This window comes from Python bivittatus, unplaced genomic scaffold (genome assembly GCF_059951505.1).
Source record: "Python bivittatus isolate LINGU-HERP-01145 unplaced genomic scaffold, Pbiv_v1 ctg000850_np1212, whole genome shotgun sequence".
In the NCBI taxonomy this organism is placed as follows: Eukaryota; Metazoa; Chordata; class Lepidosauria; order Squamata; family Pythonidae; genus Python; species Python bivittatus.
In genome coordinates this window covers 56,382,707-56,405,872 of record NW_028277112.1, presented here as the reverse complement: position 1 = coordinate 56,405,872, position 23,166 = coordinate 56,382,707, and the positions used below count along the sequence as shown (strand labels likewise).

Genomic DNA, 23,166 nt, shown 5'->3' with positions numbered 1-23,166 from the left:
CTAATGCGGCTGGTATTGGCTCAGGACAAGTAAAGAAAGAGATTGGTAGATTCCCTCATTTTGTTTATCCTCCCAGCAGCAGGAAAAACAATCACCAATTGCTCTCCTTAATGTCATGGGGTGGGTATGCATGAATTTATGCAGGTACTTGGGATGGTGGTGATTGGGTTGGTTACCTTTCAAGTAGTCTGAATGTTCTGTGCTGGAGATTTATCACTTGGGCAATTTCTGAATATAGGTCAAGTGGTCTTCTGAAAGACTGTTAGATCTTCCTCTGTTCCATGGGAAGTATGGGTACTGGAGAATGTCACCTTCAGGAACCTCAGAGGTAGAACTTTTCAACTGCTCCCTCCTTCCTTAAAACAGCGTCGTCTCTGAGATCTGTAGGGCTCCAACTTTACAGGGTTTTAGAAAAGGTGATTAAAACCTGGCTTTTCCATCTGACCCTGATGATAGATGTAGTATGCAGTGGTCCCACTTGGAATGTTCAGGATATGGACGTCTGAGCTTGTTTATTGTTCCTGGCACAGAATTATGAATTGTTGATGAATTGTTATGTGTATATTAGACCTCATTTCATAGAATAGGGTATGTAAGCCACTTGGGGTTGGTTATGATTGGAACAACATAAAAGCCCAACAAAATAATAAAATAAACCTGTAAACTTTGAGTGATGGTCAGTGTGAGCAAACATTTTGGACAAGGCACATCAAGTTTTGTAGTTTCAGAAGCACCCAAGAATATGCTGGACAAAATGGACCTTTGATTTGGTCCAACAAGAGACAGAGGCTTTAAAAAGGTCTGATGTGTAAGAAGATCCTCAAACAAACGTACTCTTGGATGATGCAGAAGCCTAACATTTTTTATTGGCCTGGGACCAAGCTATTATTTTAGGAAGGCATTGAGGCATTGTGCTCCCCACTGTTTATTCAAAAGGCATTCTCAGGGGATTTGTGTTCTCTTGTTTCATGAGCCTCTACATTTTTGATGCTGACTGACGTTGAAGCACACCAGCTGGCCATGTCCATCACTGCAGCCAAGACTGAGAATTCCTGATTATACTTAGAACCCACGAGTCAGTGTCTGAGCAGAACTTTGCAACAAACCATGCTTTAAAACTAAGCGGCCAAGAAGGAAAATGCCTATCTTTGGCTAAAGGGGACAGATCTTCTCTCTCAACCATCTCTGGATAAATCATGAAAGATTGGCTCAACATTCCACTTATACAGATCTTCACCCTGGCAGCCTTCAGCTTGGCAGAGAAGCTCCCTAAAGGTTGGTGTAAACAATTGGTCATCTCTTTGCTTTGCCACTGGTTACATATTTACTTTTGATCCTGGGGCAGCCCAGGCTCTGGGATGAATATATAAGCCCCTGGAATTCGTATAAATGAGCTCCTTTTGCCTGAGAGTGCATCTGTAATTGCCTTTGGAGAATCACCGTGGAAGAACTGAGCTTCTCTTGTTTGTATACATCATGATGACTTGTGCTGTGATGGGCAAGGAATTTCTCTGTGTAGGTTTTTTGTTTATAGTATGTCTCAAAAACAGTTTTCCAAGAATAAATAGCCAGCAATCTTGAATGTTTACTTGGGAATAAATCCACTTACTACTCACAGTTGGGACTTCTAAGTAAACATGCATAGATATAGAGATGCTTTAGGAATTTGAGTGAGGCAGATTCTTGTACGAAGTGACATAATGTATATCTCCTTGATTAATGTTCAGATTAAAATTTAGAGGGTAGCTCTGTGCATGGTTGCTTGCAAGGAAGGCCCATTAAGGTCAGTTGCTAACTCTCAGATGAGTGTGTATGGGAACACAGCCCCACAGCAAGCTCCTCTGCAGATCAACTCAACAGGACATCTTGCTGGAATTTACTTCCAAATAAATTGGTATCCAGTTTGCAGTTGTAATTATTAGTTGGCTTCTCCATTTCTCAAACACTCTGCTGCATTTTTCAACTCTAGACCCAGATCAGAAGTTGTACTTGGCCAATAAACATGTTCAGAGATGTTCGTTATAAGAGAAAACAGGCAAATCCATACTGAAATTCCTTTTAATGGATTTTCTTTAAGAATGGAACTTAATGCAGAAATGTGATGGAGCATATTTGCAGGAGCTTGGGACAAAATGACAGTGATTCAGAAAGGTACGCCCCTTCTCTGTATATGTACTTAGATGGAGAAACATTCCCATCATCTATACATAGATTTAATAGTCACAAATACAAAGATTGATTACAGTAATGCCAACAATTAAAAGATGAATTCCATCTTATTTCAATGGAACTTGTACCTGTTAAGGTGTTGGACTAGGATTAGAAAGAGCTGGGTTCAAGTTGACCCAGGGCCATGGAAACTTACTCCCTGACTTTGGGCCAATCACTTTTTTTCAATGCAACCTACCTCATAGGGTTGATATAGGGGAAAATTGGAGGAGGGAGCTCTTTATGCTATCATAAGCACCTGGAGGAAAGGCAGGATGGACATTTGATAAAACAAATAAGTAAATCTTATCTCTGTGCTAGAATTCAAAGACTAAAAGCAGTTTTATTCATGGATGCTTTCAGTAGGCAACACATACATTTAAGGTTCAAACTATATATTTGGTATGTTATGATTCCTGCCAATGATGTTGTTTGTTTGTTTGTTTGTAAGAGATTTAAGGAGGCTGAAATAAGAATGATGAATAAGTACTGCTTAATTCTTTCTTTGCTCTGCCTTCTATCAAACTGCTTTCCCCCTCATCAAAGAGAAATTTAGGACTCTGATATATCTCCTTGCTCTGTAGTTTGAAATCTGAAATTTTGACTGACCATAGACCGGAAAGGGAAATCTTCAAATCAGTTCTTGATGGCAGCCAAAAAGGCTGCTTTTCAGTGAACAAGATCTAACTCACAGGATAAAAGAGAAGTTAGTTACAAGTAGTGGTATAGTTACAAGTTGGGATACGAACTTAATCCGTTCCGTGACTCTGGGCGTATCCCAAGTTGGTCGTAACCCGACGCAAATTTCCCCATAGGGTTCAATGTAAATCCGGTTAATCCGTTCTGCCCTCCGAATTTGGTCGCACCCCAAAGCAAATTTTCCCATAGTTCAATGTAATTACCGTTAATCCGTTCTGGCGTCCGCGGACCACGCATCGGGGCGGGAAAACGGCCGGGCGCGGTGCGGCGCGGTGGGAAAACGGCTAGGTGCTGCGCGGCGCGGCAGGAAAACGGCCGCGGACCACGTGTCAGGGGTGGAAAAATGGCCGTGGACCACGTGTCAGGGTGGAAAAATGACTGTACCCTGAGGCGGAGTTCGCACATCGAGGTAAATTTTTGCAGCCGGAGCTGGTCGTAACCCGAAAAGTTCGTTAGTAGAGGGGTTCATATCCTGAGGTACCACTGTACTTAACTTGCTGTATAGTTCCTGTACTGTAGATTATGAAATTACCTTTTTTTTTTCCTATTTAGGAAGAATACTCATAAATGACTTTGCACATGAAATACATGGTGGAAAAAAGACTTCCAAAAAAAAAAAGTATTCCAAGGAAGCATTTGTAGTTAATTAAAACACTGGCACGAAACTTATGTAGGCAAATCAACTCTGTGGGGCTGTCAGCAGGCTGAATCACAAGTAAACAATCTGAAATCACAAATAAATAGGCTGAATCATGAGTTAAAACATTTGTGTTTCCAAATAGTTGTCATACTCACAAAAGCTGATGGCAGAGGACTCATCATTCTTTATGTACAAAAGAGAAAAATAACAATAACACTGATTATCCTTATTCATTCTCTTTACACGGAGTGATTATCCTGCAAATTAATACCCCACTGGATTTTTTTTTTTTTTGCCTGAGCAAGCAAAATAACATCAGGAACATTTGGATTACTAAAAGACACTAAGTGCATTTAAAAGTAATACTTTTCCACCTGTTGGGTTCAGTGATAGCTTGCCTTAAAACTTCACTTACAGAGCATATTGGATTCCATGGAATAGGATAAGAACTGCATGATCTTTTTTCACTGTATGATCTGTCCCCCAAGCAGAAAACCTGGCCAGTGATGGTTAACATGCTTGTATACACCTCAGATCAAATTAGATCAGGGAGATTTTATTTGCAAGTGGTCACTTCAAGAAAATGCAAACCAAACACAGAATATTGAAGTCAAATCAGATACAGTGAGAATATATACTGTATGAATTCCAAACAATCCTTCAATCATTTACACAAATAGAACCTCCAAAATGAGATTTCCTAAGATAGGTATTAAATTGCCATATACAATTCCAATTTACTTTAATTTACCTTCTGAAATCAAAAGAGATTTAAAAAAGATTAGTTTGTATAGTGAAATACTTCTCTAGTTTAGACATGGGTTCCTCAAGCTACAACTTCCCCCTCCCCACAAACAACTCTACATTCCTCCGCCTGACCTTTCTGTAAACCAGTGTTTCTTTAAGATATGTGGATGTATGTGGCTGGGGAATTCTGGGAGTTGAAGTCCACATGTCTTAAAGTTGCCAAGTTTGAGAAACATTGCTGTAAACCCACTCTTTCCTGGCCTCTGCTGTATCGACTGGGGCAGCTTCTGTACCTGTCTGGTGGCGAATACAAATGTGTTGGTGGTGCCAGGGAGAGGGAACTCCTTGCATTCTGCTATTCCCCCTTTCCTTTTGGTGTTGAGGGGGTATGAGAAGAGGTTTCCTCCCTTCTCCTTCTAAGGGAGCTGTGGGAGGAGGAGTCTACTTTTATTGGAATTATAATCTAAGATGGAGAAGCTTGGCCACTTTATGAATGGGCCAAATTCAGCCTCCAAATTGGATCTTTATGTACTTTCACAGCATTGTTAGAAAGATTGAGTACCTGCAGCCAAAATGTAGACCTACAAAATATGGCAGAGGCCATTAGCTGCCTGGTTAACCTTCCTTGATATATCTTATCCATTCCTGGCTCTCTCTAGCAAACACCATTTTAGATCCTTAGCATAAACTCACTTTACTTATACTTTGTAATGATGGTCTGTTGTAATTTATCCACCCCAGTCTTCTCCAACATGGTGCTCCCCAGATGTTGAGCTTTTTTGCTCCCATACTGGCTTTCAGTGCTAGGAGCTGCAGTCTCAGCATTTTTGGAGAGCACCTACTGGGGAACAATGACACAAGAAGGGCATCATTTTGCAATATTATGAATTTCGGGGAATTCTCTTCTCTACTCCCAACATGCCCATTGGTGTGTGTCAGAAAGAATGCCAAATACAGGGACAACAAGCAAAACCGTGTAAAGAACTGGGTTCTTTTCTTTTGGCAATTGTTTGTAGTATGCCTTTTTCCACCAAGAACAAAGTAATTTATAAAAGTTACCCTTCAGATATCCATCAAACACAATTACGCACTACAGAAATATTTACACATATTTTCAAGACTATCCTGGCCCACCCGCCTATGCATTTATTTCTGCTAATGCAATATATAATATATACAAAACTTCCAGTGATAAAGAAATTAGGTATGTGCTGTAGAATTAAAGTGGCCAGGCACTTTTTCTCCCTGCTTATATAAATATTGGAGAAAGTTAGAAGGCCTTTCTTGTACCTTTTCAAACAGTTTATGCTAAGGGAGGTGGTAGCATTTGTGCTCTCCTTACTTTGCTTGGCACCATCAACTTCTTTGGCTCTGTCAGATTGGGAGCATAGATGGCCTCCCCTTGGATCAAGATTTGGTCATCATAACATAGCAAACAATGATTGTGGACATCTGTCATGAAGCTAAATCGTACCAAAGGTGATTTTTGCTGACCTCAATCTTTGCTGTCATAAAAATGATATTCCTGAGAAGCAATAGAGTGTTCAGAATTTTATTTACTTACTTGATTTGTATCCTGCCTTCCCATCCATAACAGGTTCAAGGTGGCTTGTAATTTTTTAAAAAAACCAAAACACAAATAATTACAACCTTTAAAATAGAGTTTGAAACCATTGCTGAAACTAATTCATATTGAAAAGGTTAAGCTACAAGGAGGGTCTGGGTTCCTTTCCAAGAACAGAAAGAGCTAGGAAATTGGGCAGTTCTCAAGAGAGGGTGTTTCATAGCTGGGGAAACACACAGGGGAAGATGCTCTCTCACATCTCCAGGAAGTGGTCTCAGAAAATGAGGCCATCTTTAAAAAGGCCTCTTAATGTCAGAGATTACAAGGATCACGGAGCGATAATGTTCACAAAGATGCTTTGAGTACTCAGAAGGGCTATAGCAAAGCTAAGAATCCTTGCTCTGCTCCATAATGAGAGAACAAGATAATGCATGACTAAAACACATTTATTTGCATGTCTTTGCTCTATATCTTGACTATTTTCAGTCTGGTGTAATTTGTTTTGGATTTGTGAAGATTTGTTTGATCAAGCTCCAGGATCTATTGTGAAATGTATCCACTTTCTTAAGCTGTCTTTGTGGGTTTTTTTGGTCACAGCACCGATTATCACCACTCCTCTTGAGACAGTAGATGCACTGGTTGAAGAAGCAGCCACCTTTGTGTGTGTCGTAAAGTCTTTTCCCCAGGCAGAGATTACTTGGACACGTAATAACATTCCTATCAGGTATGAATTGAATGTACAAAAGACCACAGGGTGTGAGTATTTTCAGAAAATATCAGCATTGGTCTCTACCCAAAATATTACACCCCATCTTAATTCTATTCACTGGTGCAGTATGCTATAAAATCAATTCATGCATTACTTCTATAGGTTTATGATAAATATAAAACGTGTAATGGTATGTGGGAATGACCTTGGAAGACAGGAAAAAGAGCAGCAGACTAGGCAGTGGTCAGATAAGAGGCAGCTTAGCCTGCAGAAGTAATGTGGGCATAGCAAACGTCTCAGAAGAGACCCTCCCTAGTTTCTTGGACTGTAAAGGTGAGGGGGGAGAGGTGTACTTTCAGACTTGCAAGGTTCTGTTAATGTTACCTTACAATTAAGTTAGAGCTAGTACTTCTGGGTGTGCTTCTCGTCTGGACTACCTTGCAAGGCTGACAAAACTACTTGAGTGTTATAAACTCTGGGTATGGAGAAATCTGGCTGTTTCATTTCCTGTTACCATTTGTTCAAGCACAATTTTTTCCATTCCATTTGAATATCAGTTTACAATTCTTTAAGGACAGCATTAAATGTGTATGTAATTTGTATGCCGTTTCCCCTGAGGATAAATGTATTTGCAAGCTCTTTGTCATCTCCCCTATACTGTATATAGATATATTTGTAACATTGTCCTATTTACACGCTTTTGTCTATTATGTTCCCTAAATTATACATTTTGTTAATATTTGTGGACCAGAGAACTGCACTGTAATGTGGAAAAATGAGAAAACCAAAGGATAATTGCATTTGAGATTGTATATTAGTTCAGGAAATGCAAATTAGGGTAGTTCATATTGGAATGTGAACCAAATGAATTTTGCCTGTATTTCCAGAAAATTTGCCAACCAGTGTAATTTAAACTCATATGAAACTATAGATTAGTCACAGCTTTTTGGCTGATATGCACTGATGGCAAATTCAAATTAAGAACGTAATACTGTCTAAGAATAAATAGCATTATCTGTATTGATCGGCAGCTCTTTAGGATGCCAGATCATTTTCTCCCTAGTTTTACCTGCATATGCCACCACTGAACTTGGGACCTTCTGCAGGCAAATCACGTGTTTAACCCTTTTAGTATTAGCACTCTGTGTGTGCCGATGAAGAAGTAAGAAACACAACTTACCCTGATGAACTCATAAACAGCTTTTAAGTCACCCTTCCCAACATATCTGGTGCCCTCTAGATATGTTTGGCTTCACCTCCTGTAACTTATTTATTTATTACTTTACAAAACTTGTATTTACTTTATTTACATTTATTTATAAATCATATTTATACGGCTGCCCATCTCACAGAACATGACTCTGGGTGGCGTACAATAAAACCATAAAATAACCATCTTATTTTAACAAATTTAAAATAACAATAAAATATACACTACCATTTAAAAACATTGATGTTATTATTTTAAAAAATTAGTCGAGAGCATTGGATATTATGAACAGTGGAGCCACCTCAGCAGGTCACTGTTCCCTTGAGATCCCCAGACCTGTTGACACAGCCATGTTTTGAGGGATTTCCAGAAGGATGGCAGAGAAGGGGCCAATATCACCTTGGGGGTGGGGGATGATGTTCCAGTGGACAGGTGCCATGGCAGAAAAGGCCATGTTTCCTGCATCAGGCCAGATGTAACTCCTTAGTAGATGGGACCCACAACAACTTCTGCCGGATCTGATGGGATGGGCAGATTTAATCAGGAAGAGGCTGTTCCTCACATAACCCAGCCCCAGGCTATGAAGGGCTTTAAAGGTCAAACCCAGCACCTTGAACTGGACCTGGAAGCAAACTGGTAACCAATGCAGCTTGAGGAGCAGAAGTGTAACATGTGCCATTTAAGGGGCATGCATAACTGTCTGTGCCACTATGTTCTGCACCAGCTGAAGCTTCTGGATACTCTTCAAGGGCAGCCCCATGTAGAGTGCATTGCAATAGTCTACCTGGGAGGTGACCAGGGCATGAGTGACTTTGAGCTGAGCCTCTTGATCGAGGAATGAGTGCAACTGGGGCAGAACACGAAGACGTACAAAGGCCCTCCTAGCCATGACTGCCACCTGCTCTTTGAGCAAGAGTTGTGAGTCCAGGACAACCTCAGAGTTGTGCCCCAGATCTGTCTGGGGCGGTGCAACCCCATCCAGTACCAGTATCAAAAACCCAGAACCACTCGGTCTTGCCAGTGTTCAGCTGAAGCCTGTTTTTCCCCATCCAGACCCTCACAGCCTCTAGGCACTGGGATAGGACATCAACAGCATTGCTTAATTCACCAGGGGCAGAGATGTATAATTGAGTATCATCAGCATACTGATGATATGTCACCCCATGGTGATGGATGAGCTCACCCAGCGGCCTCATGTAGACGTTGAATAGGAGAGGAGAAAGCACTGAATCCTGTGGTGCCCCACATAGCAGGAGCCAAGGGTGGGATCTCTTCCCCCCCATCACCACCAACTGTATAAACCCCAGAGAAAGGAGGAGAACTAGCACAACACAATGCCTCCCATCGCCAATCCATAGAGCCGGTCCAGAAGGATATCATGGTTGATGGTATCGAAGGCTCACTAGAGATCATCTAAAAGTGTGACCAATGCCATTTCTGTCCCATACCCAGGCCTGAATCCTGACTGAAAGGGGTCCAGATAATCCATTTCATCCAGGATCCTTGGAACCTGTTGCACGATCACCTTCTATACAACCTTCCCTAAAAAGGGGAGGTTAGACACTGGACGAAAGTTGTCCAGTATGGTGAGGTCCAGCGATGGTTTCTTGAGGAGGGGGTGAACCAAGACCTTCTTAAGAGATGAACAACCCTCTGTCCCCCCATCCCACCCCGGGCAGCTTTAATTAGCCAGGAGGGCATGTATCTAAAGAGCAGGTGGACAAGATTACAGTCATGAGGACCCTGTCCACTTCTTCAGATCCAACAGGTTCAAACCATTACAGGGTGAGACTCCACCCCAGGCATCTCCCCAGGACCTGCCATGAGGCTGGCATCCAATTGGAAACAAATTTGAGAAATCTTGTCTGACAGATGCTGAGCAAATTCTTCCACATGACCCTGCAAGGGGATATCTGAGTCCTCTCTACCCAAGAGAGCATGTGTCACTTGAAACAGGGCTGTGGGATGGCTATCTGTAGATGCAATAAGGGTGGAGAAGTATTGTCATTTCGCTGCCCTTACTGCCACGAGGTAGGCCTTAATAATGGCTCTAACCCATGTTCAGTCGAGTTTTCCCTCATTGAATGCCAGTGGCTACTTCATTCATGTTTATCTCATTATCACAATAATCAGAATATTGTGCTACTTCACTCATAGATTCTAAACAGCTTACAACTGGTATTATAAAACAAACATAATAGAATAACAACCAATAATTATCAAGCTGTCAGATCAGTTATCAATATCAAAAAGAGTAACAATTTCACACAAACCCTCTATAAAAACTTGCTGCATAAGTTATATCCAATAACTCAGACATAACAATAATACTAATTCCCTGAAGGCCCTAAGCAGCATTGTGACTCCCTCCTGAATGTTAAGAAGACCCCTCCTAACACCGGGGAGCACATATTCCAAAGGCTGGGGTCCATCAGAGAGAAGACCATTTCAGAAAATGTTGGATCCCATCCATTCTGGAAGTTAAAATCCAGCATATCTGAAAATTAGTAATCGTAGCATGAGCCATAGATCAGATTTTGCCAAGACGACGTGGGAAGAAACATAAAGCAATACACCAATAGTATCCATCATGACATTATGGAAATATATAACATCTCTCTCATTTGTAGATGATGCAGAACTGGCAACCGAGAAGCCATGGCATCTTTCCAAACAGGAATTTTTCTAGGCTAAAAACTAAACTTATTCTATATGCGATAAACCAAACTACAGCCTTCCAGATGTGCTGAACAACAATATGCAAATTACAAAGACATGTTGGTGGAAATTCTGTGTGTTGTAGTTTAACAAATCTGGAGGGTACCAAGTTGGAAAAGGCTGGTCTAGTCAATAGCTTTGAATAAATTTAGTTTTAAGATGTATAATATTTTAAATAAACTCTTCCTTGATGCATCTTAATATGTTCTCAGGTTTTTTGATACACGATATGCCATACGAGAAAATGGGCAACTCCTAACTATTCTGAGTGTGGAAGACAACGATGATGGGATATATTGCTGCACTGCAAACAATGGTGTAGGAATAGAAGCAGAAAGCTGTGGGGCGTTACAAGTGAAAATGAGTAAGTATGCCTACCCTTTTAGTGAATTAAAAGCCAACTAACGTTTAAGTGAGTTAGAAAGCAAGGCAATATTTTATTTTAGTATTAGAATTTTTATTTTTATGAATTTACATTTAAGCATTGTACAAGCAAAACAATAAATTAACAATATAGCATAAACCTATGATAAAATGATATAATAAAACAATTTATCTAGTTTATCTAATCCTAGCTCTGCTGCATTTCAGTTAGTATCAAGTACCGCTACTAATGAAGTTTTCCAGCTTCATAAAGATCCTAAAAAGAAGAATTACATTTAAAACTTAGGAGAACAGATTCCAAGCATAGCTCAAGGGGAGAATTGATTCCATGGAGTAGGAGCTAGATGGGAGAAAGCTCTGAAATGTGAGGTGGCCACGAGGAAAAACTAAGAGACCCTGATTGCATGATTGAGCCGAGCACATAGAAACATGAATTGTAATCAAGTTTTTCAAGTACATGGCCCAAAAGGTCAGCACCAGCAGTTTAAACTGGGAATGCTCCTGAAGGCCCAGGCAATGTAAGAATTGGCTTCAGAGCAATAATTTAACAAAGATCTGTTAAATTTTCAGGGGGGGAAAATCCATTTTTATTTTACATTCTATTTGCAATTCTACCATAATGTTTTTATTTGTGAAATCACTACCAGCTTGAGTTTTTTGAGCAGGAGCAGTACTGTTTTTTTTTCTCCACCAATCCATAATTCTTTCCTCATAATATTGGAGTTGCAATCTGAGCTAGCCTTTTTTGAATTTCCATGACCTCCTCACATGTACTTTCCTCCAGACTTGGAGATAGTTGAGTTCCCTCTTCTACTCTCCTTTGAAAAGCCTTCCCTCCCTCTCTTTATAGGTATTTGGGAGGTGGCAAGTTGTGTTGTTCTTCCACTCTCTGTAAGAAGAGAGGGTGGATATTGATGACACAAATGGACCCATTGTCCTGTGATAGTAATGTGACTTTAGCATATGTGACTCCAGGCTCCATTTCATTTTGATCTTGAAAATTGTAGAACCCAAAATAACCCGTCCACCTTCAAATCTGAAAATCATTGAAGGATTGAAGGCTGTTTTTCCATGCACTACAATGGGGAATCCCAAGCCTTCAGTTTCCTGGATCAAAGGAGAAAATGTGATAAAGGTAAGTAGGCATTTAATTATAACCTGCATCTTTTTGCAGAATTGGTCTGAGAACAAATTACTGTATTAGTTGGTATTACATAGAGAGGATGAGTGATTAGGGTGCTGGACCAGAAACCTAGAGTCTCTGAATTCTAATCCAACCTTAAGTATGAAAACTGGGTGGGTGACTTTAATCCAGTCATTGTCTCTCAGCCAAAAACATTTCACAGGGTGGCTGTTGTGGGGAAAATAGGAGGGAGCATTATGTATGCTGCCTCAAATTATACAAATGAAACAGGGATATAAATCAAATAAATAAATATACCCTTCATCTGTGTCATAAGATATGTTCTCCCCCATTTCACTTGAAGCTCTAAATTTTGTGGCAGGAAAATTCTCGAATTGCTATTCTTGAATCAGGCACTTTAAGGATTCATAATGTGCAGAGGGAAGATGGTGGTCACTATCGCTGTGTGGCAAAGAACAGCCTCGGGACAGCCTACTCCAAACTTGTAATTCTGGAAGTGGAAGGTGAGTGATCCATATGATCATGTGATCAATCATATACAGAATCTGCATTCATCCAGTATCCATACTGCAAGTATATTTTGGAGGAAACGTTGAAGACAAAAAAGGAAGCTTTTGAAGCCAAGAGACTAGCTTTGAATCCATGAATGAATAGAAACTGATAAGCAAATCTATTCAAAGAATGACCTATTTACTGAGAGTTTGTTCGCCTGTCTGCACAGGAGGCCATGGTGATGGGGAATTCTGAATAAATAAACTTTCTGAAGATATACTGTACATTTGGGAATTTATTTCATAACACTGCTTCCCATGGGATAATATTTATGGCTTTTCCAAGATTATTTGTGTATGCATATGTGTGTGGGGTAATATATTTGGATACACATGATAAATTATTGAGAATGACAGGGCTGATATCAGATCTGGATTTGCTCTAGTACTGCTTCCAGGAACACTTAGATTAGCCTTTCTTAACTGGATGCCTTCCAGGGGTGTTGGACTTTAACACCAGAACTCTCAGCCAGCATGGCCATCAATCATGCTGCAGAGAAATTCTGGAAGTTTTAGTCCATCGTATCAGAAAGGCCTCAGCTCAGCAAAGGATGGTTTAAATCTGCCAACCATCTAGATGAATAATGTACCTCATTAATGACTCACCCACAATGGAAATGGGTGTCACTAGCAGCATTGTATATAACCATGTGATCTAGAACACAGTTCAAAACCTCACGGTCTGAAGATCTAGATATAACAGAACAGCACAAGGACAAGCACAGAACAGCAACAACTATGCCATTGCTCTGCAGCGAGATGGGCAGTGACAAATCTGAAATATAAATAAAATAAATATATGTATAAATAGTGCCTGCACCAGCAGCTTTCAGGCAACAGGAACTGGATTCTTCTCTGCTGTCTCTATATGGGCCTTCATACAGTAAAGCCAGGTATAAAGTAATGAAATGTTCTCCTTGTTTCTAACACTCTGGCAGAGTTCATTTTGGGTGTAACTTTTGTGACTAGAAATGTATAAGGGTTCCCACTGCTCCTTCCTTTTCTACCATTCACTTCTATGGAAAGGACTATTGTTCTAGTTGTTCTCAAGGAATCCATTTATGCAGCAGAATAAAACTAAGATCTCATTTAACTGGAAAATACATGGCTTCTATTAATATAATTATCTTGAAACTTTGGATTATAAAGTTCATATTGATGCTTTAACTTTGTATATAATATTCAATTTAACTCTGTGTGTGTATGTGTGTGCACACACATAACATACAAACATAAAAGTGTATCTGTCCAATAAAACCTGGTCATGAGAAGGAAGGTGATTGGCCATTGCTTTCCTGGAAGAGAAATGTAGGAGGGCATAACAGCAGAAGAATCCTATAGGAGGATGTGATAACCTGCTGTTCTGATTGCAAACTGTTATCAAAGTATCCCTCCAAGCTTCTCTTGAATATAAGATGCTTACAGAGCTTAACCAAGCAGTTCATGGGTGTTACAATTTGGTGGGGGATTGCTGAGGGATTGATTGAATATGTTCCATCAAACTGATGTTGACTCTTGACATAGATCTTCTCCAGGATGATCTGTCCCTCACCTGACCTCCCAACAGTGCAGCCATCGCTACTGTGATTAGCTGTATCCATGTTGCTACTGGTGGTTCTCTTCTTCCTTCCTCCCACCTGTCCCAGCATTATGAACTTCTCAAGGGAGCTGGGTCATTGCATTAACGTATCCAAAATATGAGCCCCAAGTAAGAACTTTGGGTTGATTTGTTGGACGATCTATTTGTCTTCTTGGCTATCCATAGTTTTCTCAAGAGTCTTCTCCAATATCAAAATGCAAAAGCACCATAAGCTTTTTATCCTGCTTCTTTGAAGTCCAATTTTTGTTTCCATAGGGAATCACAGAGAAACAATTGCCTGACAATTGTTAAGCATCCTAAAATGCTCACCTTCATCTGATCTGCATTTGATTTACAAGAAAAATAAGTGCCCAGAAGCAGTTTCCTCAGAATGTATAGTAACATGGGACAACAAAAAATATTTAGTTTAAATCACAATATTATTGGTAACTGCTTTTAGCCAAAACAGGTACAGCTAGTTCTCAGACATTTCTTTTTGTACAAGCTTCTTCCTATCTGTGCTTCTTTTAACAAGATAATGTTGTGCACTCAGCAATTACTATGCAGTAATGTAACTTCCCAATCCATCTGAGACTTCAGGTCCTCTCCTGTAGTATTTCCTACTCCAAATCTTTCCAGCAATGTCACCTGAAGAGTTAAACAAAAGAAACTTTATCTAAAGGCTGTGCTGCTGTTACGTGATAAACCAACTGTGTTGAATTTATTTTTCTTAGCTGATAACTTTTAGGAGAGTTTCCTTTGTTATAAACTTTTGTGAAATACATTTGGTTCTTATTTAGTTGAAGTCAATGGGAAAATGCATTTTTTAATAAAAAACTTCTAAGGCATCTGAGAAACAATCAGATTTAATAGGGCGTGCTTTTCCTTGAACTGGAGTCTATTTCATCCAATGCAGAGATTCATTGGGTGCACTTGAGAGCTAAGTCAACAGGTAGGACGTACCTTAAATCTACATTTGAGCTCCTTAAATGCACCACATAAGATCCAGCACTAGCATGAAAAGAACTTCCTTACACATTTCCTAGGGAAGGAAATTTGAACAGATCTTATCCTTGCATGAACTTGCCTTTTGGAATTTGCTGCAATATATTTTTCATACGTGGAAAATGAGTCATTGTAGTACAGCAGATTTATATAGACACCGGATACAAACTGTTTTAATGTCATTTATACATACTTCCTCCTCCCCTCAAGTTGGGACATGTAGAACTTATTGTCTCTGCATGTTTCCTTTAGGTTCACTTGTGGGAAACATAACTCTTTTTAAGATTGATAAAGGAATTTTGAAAGACTAAAAAGCTAACAGCAGGATTTTCATTTTAAAAGGAATTCAGACAGTCCTTAGGATAGGAAGTGGGGGGTGGGGAGGGCAGGGACCATAGAGGTATCCACTTTGAAAAGTGCATGGGGGGGAGTGGGTTAAATAAACTTTGAGAATAATCCTCCAAGATCTCTTCTTGTTTTCCTTTCAAGAGTAGGGTCAATTATTCTTTCCCAGAGATATTTCTATGGATATAGGAAGTGTCTCAGTTATTAGGGCGCTGGCAACATTCAATTTATGACTGGGCCTTCCAGGGTGGTTGACACAAATAGCAATTCAGTGTCCTAGTGTAAAAAACAAAGTATTCAAAGCAGTCAAGGGTACGGAAATGCCTATAATTTGTACAATTCTCTTGCAGAAGTGAGATTTTGAGAAGAGCATTTGGGTTTCTGTGATACCAAAAATTATTTTCTTTCTAGTGTGGGGTAGGCATGGTTTTCTCTACAGAGGAGCAACACTGATGGTAAATACAGTTTTGTTTTACTTCTTAAAGAACAGTGAGCTCTTAGCCAAAAGCTTGAGGTGTTCTTTGCATTCAAAAACTATTGGGTGGTTTGGATTGGTTCAATCTTCAACTATTTTGTGAGTTTTGGAAAATGGAAATTGTGAATATTGCACCACTAGCTGACCTCGGTTTACTAATATTTTTGCTTTTTTCCATTTAGTTTTTGCTCGAATTCTGAAGGCTCCTGAATCCTATAATGTCAGCTTTGGCTCTGTGGTAACTCTGCAATGCACAGCAACAGGCATTCCAACCCCTACTATAACATGGCTTGAAAATGGAAAAGCTGTAAGTGTCTTTGTAATTCCTAAACCCTGATGATTAATTCTTTAACCAAATTCAGTTGGCCTTTGAAGCCAGGATGGAACCAGCAGGGAAAAGTTGGAGGCTTTTGCAAAGCAGAGATGCTATATGAAAATGCAATTCATTATACTTTCTGATGTGGCTGAATTATATGACTTAATAGTTCTGAATCTGATTTGAGTGACAAACTTCTCAAGTGTTCACAAATCTACAAACACTTCCACTACCTAGTCATGCCTCCCCTTTCATTCACTTTGCATATTCAGTAGAACTTTCCTGTATTTGCATATTGAGTATTTTGCACAGCTATGTGTTAGAAAATGCGTGTAAGTTAACTACAGTAGCAGTCTTTGACAATCGAGCTTAAAATCAGATATTCAAGTCACACAACTCAGTGAGAAAGACTGAGCAAATGTTTGGCTGTCCCTGGCTTAATTCTATGTAGAAGGCCCAGATTCTGACATTCTGGCATCTCCAGATAAGAATGAGAAAGGGTGTTTGATACCCTAACGGTCCTCTGCAATCAGTGGTCTCCAGAATTCTAGAAATTGCATTGCAACTTGCATAGAAAAAACCAGGTTGAGGAAAGCTGGTTTAGAAAACACTGCTGTCATAGGTGTTTGGTACAAGCCGCAATAACGTCACATGCATCATGACACTGTGCAAATGAGATGAATTATTTGAGTCGGTTGCATGAAATGACTGAGATAAATTACACAATTTGCATCATGTGCATGGTAATGCCCATGGTTGCCCATGACTGCTATGGACCTTTGCCTATGGATGCCTTTCTTAATGTCCACTGATCTCTGCCTTGGCTCCTAATCTGACTTTATTTATCTTTAGTAGATCCTATAAGCGCTACCAATGTAATTATATATGAAGTTATGATTCTGTTGTCCTCTATAAGTGCAATATGTGATTGGTGATTCAATGTTCCAATTTCCAATCCTTGTATATCATCCTTCTAAACCTTGCCTATGAATAGGAGTTCTTTACTTTGTAAGCTGTGCAGTTCTTTGCTCCCAGCATAATTCTTGTTGACATCAATGTGCCCATCAGACTCCATATTCCACCTATTTTCATTTATTTTGGCACTGTTAATTAAAAAACTTGGAAGCTAGCAGGTTGTAAAGCAAAGCACTAGCCCCAAGCATGTGTGTGTGTCAATAAAACCCAAATACAGTTTTTCTATCAATATGTATGATACAAATGTTTAATCATTACCTACATAGGCTCCCCTGTTTAACATAAAACACAATAGCTACTGAAGAATAATTAAGCTAACAAAAAGGATGCAAGTTGCTCCTGCATAAAATAGATGCCTTGAATCTCAAATGTCAATATCATTTTTTTCTATTTCAGGTGCTCATGCATGAGTGCCATTAGTTATGTAGCCCAAAAGGCACCACCTCCACACAGATGGGAGCAGGCTTGGGAGAACCCTGATGTTTGCACATATAAACATGCACACACCTGGACACCCAAAACACTAACAAAAGGTGCAGAGGAAAGGACTTCCCACCTAGAATTCTGATAAGATCTTATTGTGTCCAGTATCCACAGACTTCAGTTTCAGCGTGGCTTTTGTTTTTGAAACACTCTACAATCTCCTAGTTCTGTTTATTTTCATTAGTAATTTTAAAACATTAATCTCCGTCCACAGGAAAACATATGGATTTCACATAATGGATGAACCAGGTCAGTCAGTTATACTACTGCAACTGACTTGGTTCACTCATCCTGTGAAATTATGGTTTACTTCAACATGGTTTATTGCATAAACCACAATACTTGGATGGTTTAGCACCGCATGCTAATCCACAAGCAACCAAACCACATTACAGTTTTGCACAATGAGTGAAGGCGCCCACACAGAGATTGAGGGTCTGCCCCTAACACTATCAAAAAAGGACAGTCCATATCATTTGTATGAGGGCTATGATAGTGAAACTGATATATAACTGATATAAATGTATAGCATTATATATATATATATATATATATATATATATATATATATATATATATAAAAATGCATTAAAAAGATGTATTCAAAGAAAGACTACATATATATATATATATATATATATATATATATGTATTCAAAGAAAGACTACATTTATATATATATATATATATATACATATACATATATATACATATATATATATATATATATATATATATATATATAGTCTTTCTTTGAATACATCTTTTTAATGAATTAATAGGTCTTTGACTATGAGTCATGGAATTTCTGCATACGCATATGAGAAAGTGTAGTCTAACAGCCTCAGATTTCAAATAGAAAAACTGTCATCTTAGAAATGCTAAAAATACAGTTATTAACAATGATCCACAGGCTTTCTGCAGCAATTTTCTATTAGTTTCCATAAAGCAAATGGCAGACTATAATATCTAACTGTCTTTCAAGCTGTTTTAAAATCAGCTGTGCCAAGGATTCTTTTACCTAAAGCGGTTCTGATGAGAGATTGCCCATAAACTGAAGCTATTTGCAATCTTCCCTAACTTATTTTCCAACTCCCTGTGAGTTCTATCAGTGAACGTGGCAAGGAAAGCTTTCTGTACTGTGTGGTCCAGGCAGAGAATGAACTATTCTGACTCACCCCTCAGAGTCTCATATTTCTTCTAATAAAAAGCCTTCTCCCAGAGCAGTATAACATACGCACATTGACTTCCTTCAAGTTTTATATGCAGCCTTGTTACTGCATACCCCCCTGCCAAAAAAAAAAAAAAAAAAAACCAAAGAGGGGAAAGCAGAAAGGGTTGTGGTAAACTTGAATTGAACAACAAAGCCTGATGGGGGTACACAATATTTTAATTGATAAAGCTTGTTGTTCAGTGTAGGATCTGACAAGCCTCTATGCTCCTTTTTAAAGAAATGTTTAAGTATTGAAAAAAAGCATAGGTCAAGTTTCAGAACCTGTAGCAGAACCCAGTAGGTTAGTGTGAACCAAGCTTTGTGGGGTAAGAGCACGTTTACTGTGTCATGCCAATTCAGAAAATTGAGTTAATTGAGTAATTCATGCTTAAGCTAATTGTGGCTAACCAAGTTTATTTATTTTGGTTTATTTAGCGTACCTGTGCAGCCACACCAATTCTATGTGACTCTGAGCTGTGTACATCTAAAAACCAACAGTTAAAGAATATAATAATAAAAAAAAATCACAAGAAAATAATAAAGATAAATAGCTGTGCTCCCAAATGCTCTAGGATCTAAAGGCCTGCTGAAATAAAATTCTCCTTCCTTCCTTGTCTCCCTAGCATAAAAATACACATTTGCCCAGCTGTAAGTGTATGAATGGTCTCTTTGCAGAGAAATCTATTAATTCCATGTGGAAAAGCAGTTTAATTTGGGAATTTTATTCAATCCGATGCATTAGCTCAGACATTACAGCACCTGGATGAACTGAAGGAAAACTGAGTTCGTGCCTTGAGGAAATTACTTTTGCACATCAGCAGGAATGATTTTGGCACACTAAATCCAAAAATGATTTCTGCAGGAAGATATTTGATGATTATATATTTTACTCAGAGTGAAGAGAAACGTTTCAACAGAAATGGAAAAACCAACTCAATCATCTTGGAACTTAACTGACATAATAGGCATTTTTAATGACAAACTTTTGATTTTTTTTGTTTGAAATTTTAGCATGAAAGGCCTATTAATGTAGTGTATAATGTAATAATGGCCCCATTAGATCTAGAAAAAGATACAAATTTCAGGTGAATTGGGTCTTTTGTGATCTTGTAAGGGATAGGATGAAGCTATGAAACTTGTTTAATAACGTTATTCTCTTTTTGAGAATTTTAATTCTATAATATGGGATAAAAATTCAAAACAGACAACTTTTATGATCCTTGATTAACTCCATTTCCCAAGATTCTTTGGTTCTGAGCTTTTTAATTAAGGTTCAATAACTATTTCAGACTCCTGACATACTTTCTCCAGGCTCAAAAACTCAATCCCTTGAGATTTCTTGTGAAATGCTGATGTTTTCATCTGAAATCCTGTTAGATTTGGGCCATCACATGCAAGATCACCAAGCTCTCATGAGATCTGGCAAACTTGTGAGAGTTGTGGTGGTTTATGTGTGTGTGTGCGTGCGCTTTCAAGTCAGTCTTGACTCCTGGGACTACATGGAAAAGTCCATGGAGTGTTTTTGGCAGTGGTTTCCCATTGCTTTCTTCCTGGAGCTGGGAGAACATGACTGGCTGTGGGTCATCCAGCTGGTTTCCATGCTGAAGGCCAGATTAGAACTTGTGTCTCCCTGCTTAACCGCTACACCAAACTCTTGCTCCTTCTCCTTCTCCTTCTCCATAGTAGTAATAATAATTTTGGAGCTTTGTGGACATCCTGGGGGTGGCGGGGGAGGAAAAGGTTGATATACTAGCACTATCAACTATTCTTTTTTCCCCTATGGCTTTTTTTCCGGGTAGGGAAAAAGATGCAAGAGCATTGGGAAACATAGGAGGTTACCAAAGGAAGTGATTGCCCTGGACATGTTATACATTTCTGTGAGCAAGGCAAGACATTGCATAATCAAAGAATGGTTTTACTTAACCATGACAGTTAAGCTGTTTTAAGCCTGAGAGACCAGTGTATTGGAGAGAGCCTTAAAATTCTTGCAGAGAAGATGGGACATAAGTTTCATAAAATAGATACATGACTGTATATTTGTAGTGGTGTATAAATGCCCTAAGAATGACCTTTTCCAGTTATTCCTATCCTATAATCAATGAGTAAATATGCTTTGATTGTATTGTGAATGGGCAATTTTGCTTTACTTTAATTGCATTTGTGCTGAAATGATGCCCGCTTATCAATGAGTCTCCCTGAATTTAGTCATACTTAATTCTAATTGAATATGCATAGAACTGCCCCATGAATCCCTCAGCTGTTGAAATGGTTCCTTAATGGGTTGGGGGGGTACGAGGGGTTGGAGAGAATGATTTTCTCTAGAAGAAGAACTGCTTAATGTTCTATCTCCTGGACCATGCAGGATATCACATTCTCACTTTCTCTATTTCTCTCTTTACTTTAGGTGTCAGCAGGATCCATAGTAGAAACAGTAGAAGACAGAATAGTTGATTCACGGCTGCAAGTTTATGTCACTCGGCCAGGTTTATTCACCTGTATAGCCACTAACAAGCACAGTGAGACTTTTGGCACTGCAAAAGCTGCAGCAACTATTAATGTTTCAGGTATGCATTAGAAAAAAATGCTGCTTATGGAGGATTAGGTGACATTTAACTCTAGGCTAGGATTTTACTCACGCTTAGGAACCTCATAGAATGGGAGGGATTTAGCTTCCTTGTAACTTCCGCCAGGATAAATACAATTCAAGAATTTATTTTGTTCCTGGCTGTTTCCCCCTATAATATATTTCAGATATTGGCACAGCTCTAGCTACCTACATGTTTGCTGCCATCCTCATTACACTGTCCTAAAGACCACTTTGTAAATTCATCCAGAGGAAGGAAGCAAGGGTGACGAACTGTTATATTAATATCCCCTAATGGCTATGCAGAAATAGCCATCATCATCTTGAGTATAATATTTATGTTGGTAGTATGTAGGTCTCCAAGGAAAACATACAGAACTCCAAAATGTCCTTTACTCACCAGGATCCATGTACATAACCCTTTGAGGATGGAAAATCATGAACTTAGTCTGATTTCTTTTTAATGTGATGCTCTCCTAAAAGATGATGGAATGGTGATTTGCAGTCTTACCACATTGGGGACATTTTAATGAAACCCATTCCTGCGTGCAAATCTTAACCATGTGGTAGCTTCCCATGTATGTCATACTTCCAAAAAATATTTAAATATTTCTTCCCCATTATATTTTGCTCTCTTCCAGCTTTAATCATTAGGCTAATTAACTTTCTGCATTATTGCTGCAATGGGGCCTCAGCTGCTTTTTGTGGCTATTTTATCAAATTATCCTTGCACTTGTTTTGGGCTACGTTTGCTGTGTATGTTTTCTGAGAGATAATACATAAAAGGAAAATGCAATCAAGTACTTTCAAAGTTTATTTGTATCCATCAAGATAGGAATAGGTTTTTAGTACAATGAAAATAGCACTGATGATTTCCCTGTCTCTCCCCAATTCAACTGTTTGTTTCAATGGACCTCCTGCCTGTTCCTGCAGAATGGAGGTAAGACAAATTTTGGCCTAGTTATTACTAATATTGTGTGAGAAATGTATGTAACCCCTTGGTGAACGGTTTTTTTTTTTTGGCCAAAGATGAAATTAAGTGCTACTAAGAGCATTCATGCTCTTTTACTTCCAATGAAGTAAAATTTAAAATACAGATTGTAGTGTTTTCTTGGTTCACTTCTTTCTGTCCTTGCAAACAGCAGGTTGTGATGGAGAATTTTGGTCTATGTATGAATCTAATCAAGTAACAAATGTATGTGGTGATAAAATATTATGTTACACGATGAGTATATATCTTACGATATAGGAACTTGTCATGTAACTTATCTTTTTAAGTCTTTTGAACATCAGGATTTAAAATTACGATACAAATTAAATTCTGTTTATCTTAATTGTTTTATCAATTAATTACTTTGCATGTGTGTTCTAGAAATACAAATAAGCTATATTCCTTTTAGCCACAAGCAATTATAGAACTCTGAATAAAAGCAGACAACATAATTAAAGTGAGTGCAAGATTTGACAAGAATACATCATTTGAGATATACAGAGAACTTACATAAAATGTTACCCTTTATATCTCAGCAGCAGAGAACTATTTGCATCTTGACCATACTGAGTATAAATGTTTGTAAGGATGGCTTCTGCTCCAGTTGCTAGTTGAGTATCACCAAA

The 23,166-nt window shown here is 38.8% G+C and overlaps 1 protein-coding gene across 1 annotated transcript in view; it reads left to right on the top strand.

Annotated features, from left to right (window-relative positions):
- The first annotated feature begins 1,032 nt into the window (after positions 1-1,032).
- Positions 1,033-23,166, top strand: part of MUSK (muscle associated receptor tyrosine kinase) — a 51,925-nt gene continuing 29,791 nt past the window's right edge. Inside the window, exons 1-8 of the mRNA XM_007425822.3 lie at positions 1,033-1,275; positions 6,456-6,582; positions 10,708-10,859; positions 11,887-12,014; positions 12,385-12,526; positions 16,161-16,285; positions 21,370-21,529; positions 22,483-22,489. Of these exons, the coding sequence (XP_007425884.1) occupies positions 1,197-1,275; positions 6,456-6,582; positions 10,708-10,859; positions 11,887-12,014; positions 12,385-12,526; positions 16,161-16,285; positions 21,370-21,529; positions 22,483-22,489 (920 nt within the window). The 5' untranslated portion in view covers positions 1,033-1,196. The remainder of the gene's footprint in view (positions 1,276-6,455; positions 6,583-10,707; positions 10,860-11,886; positions 12,015-12,384; positions 12,527-16,160; positions 16,286-21,369; positions 21,530-22,482; positions 22,490-23,166) is intronic.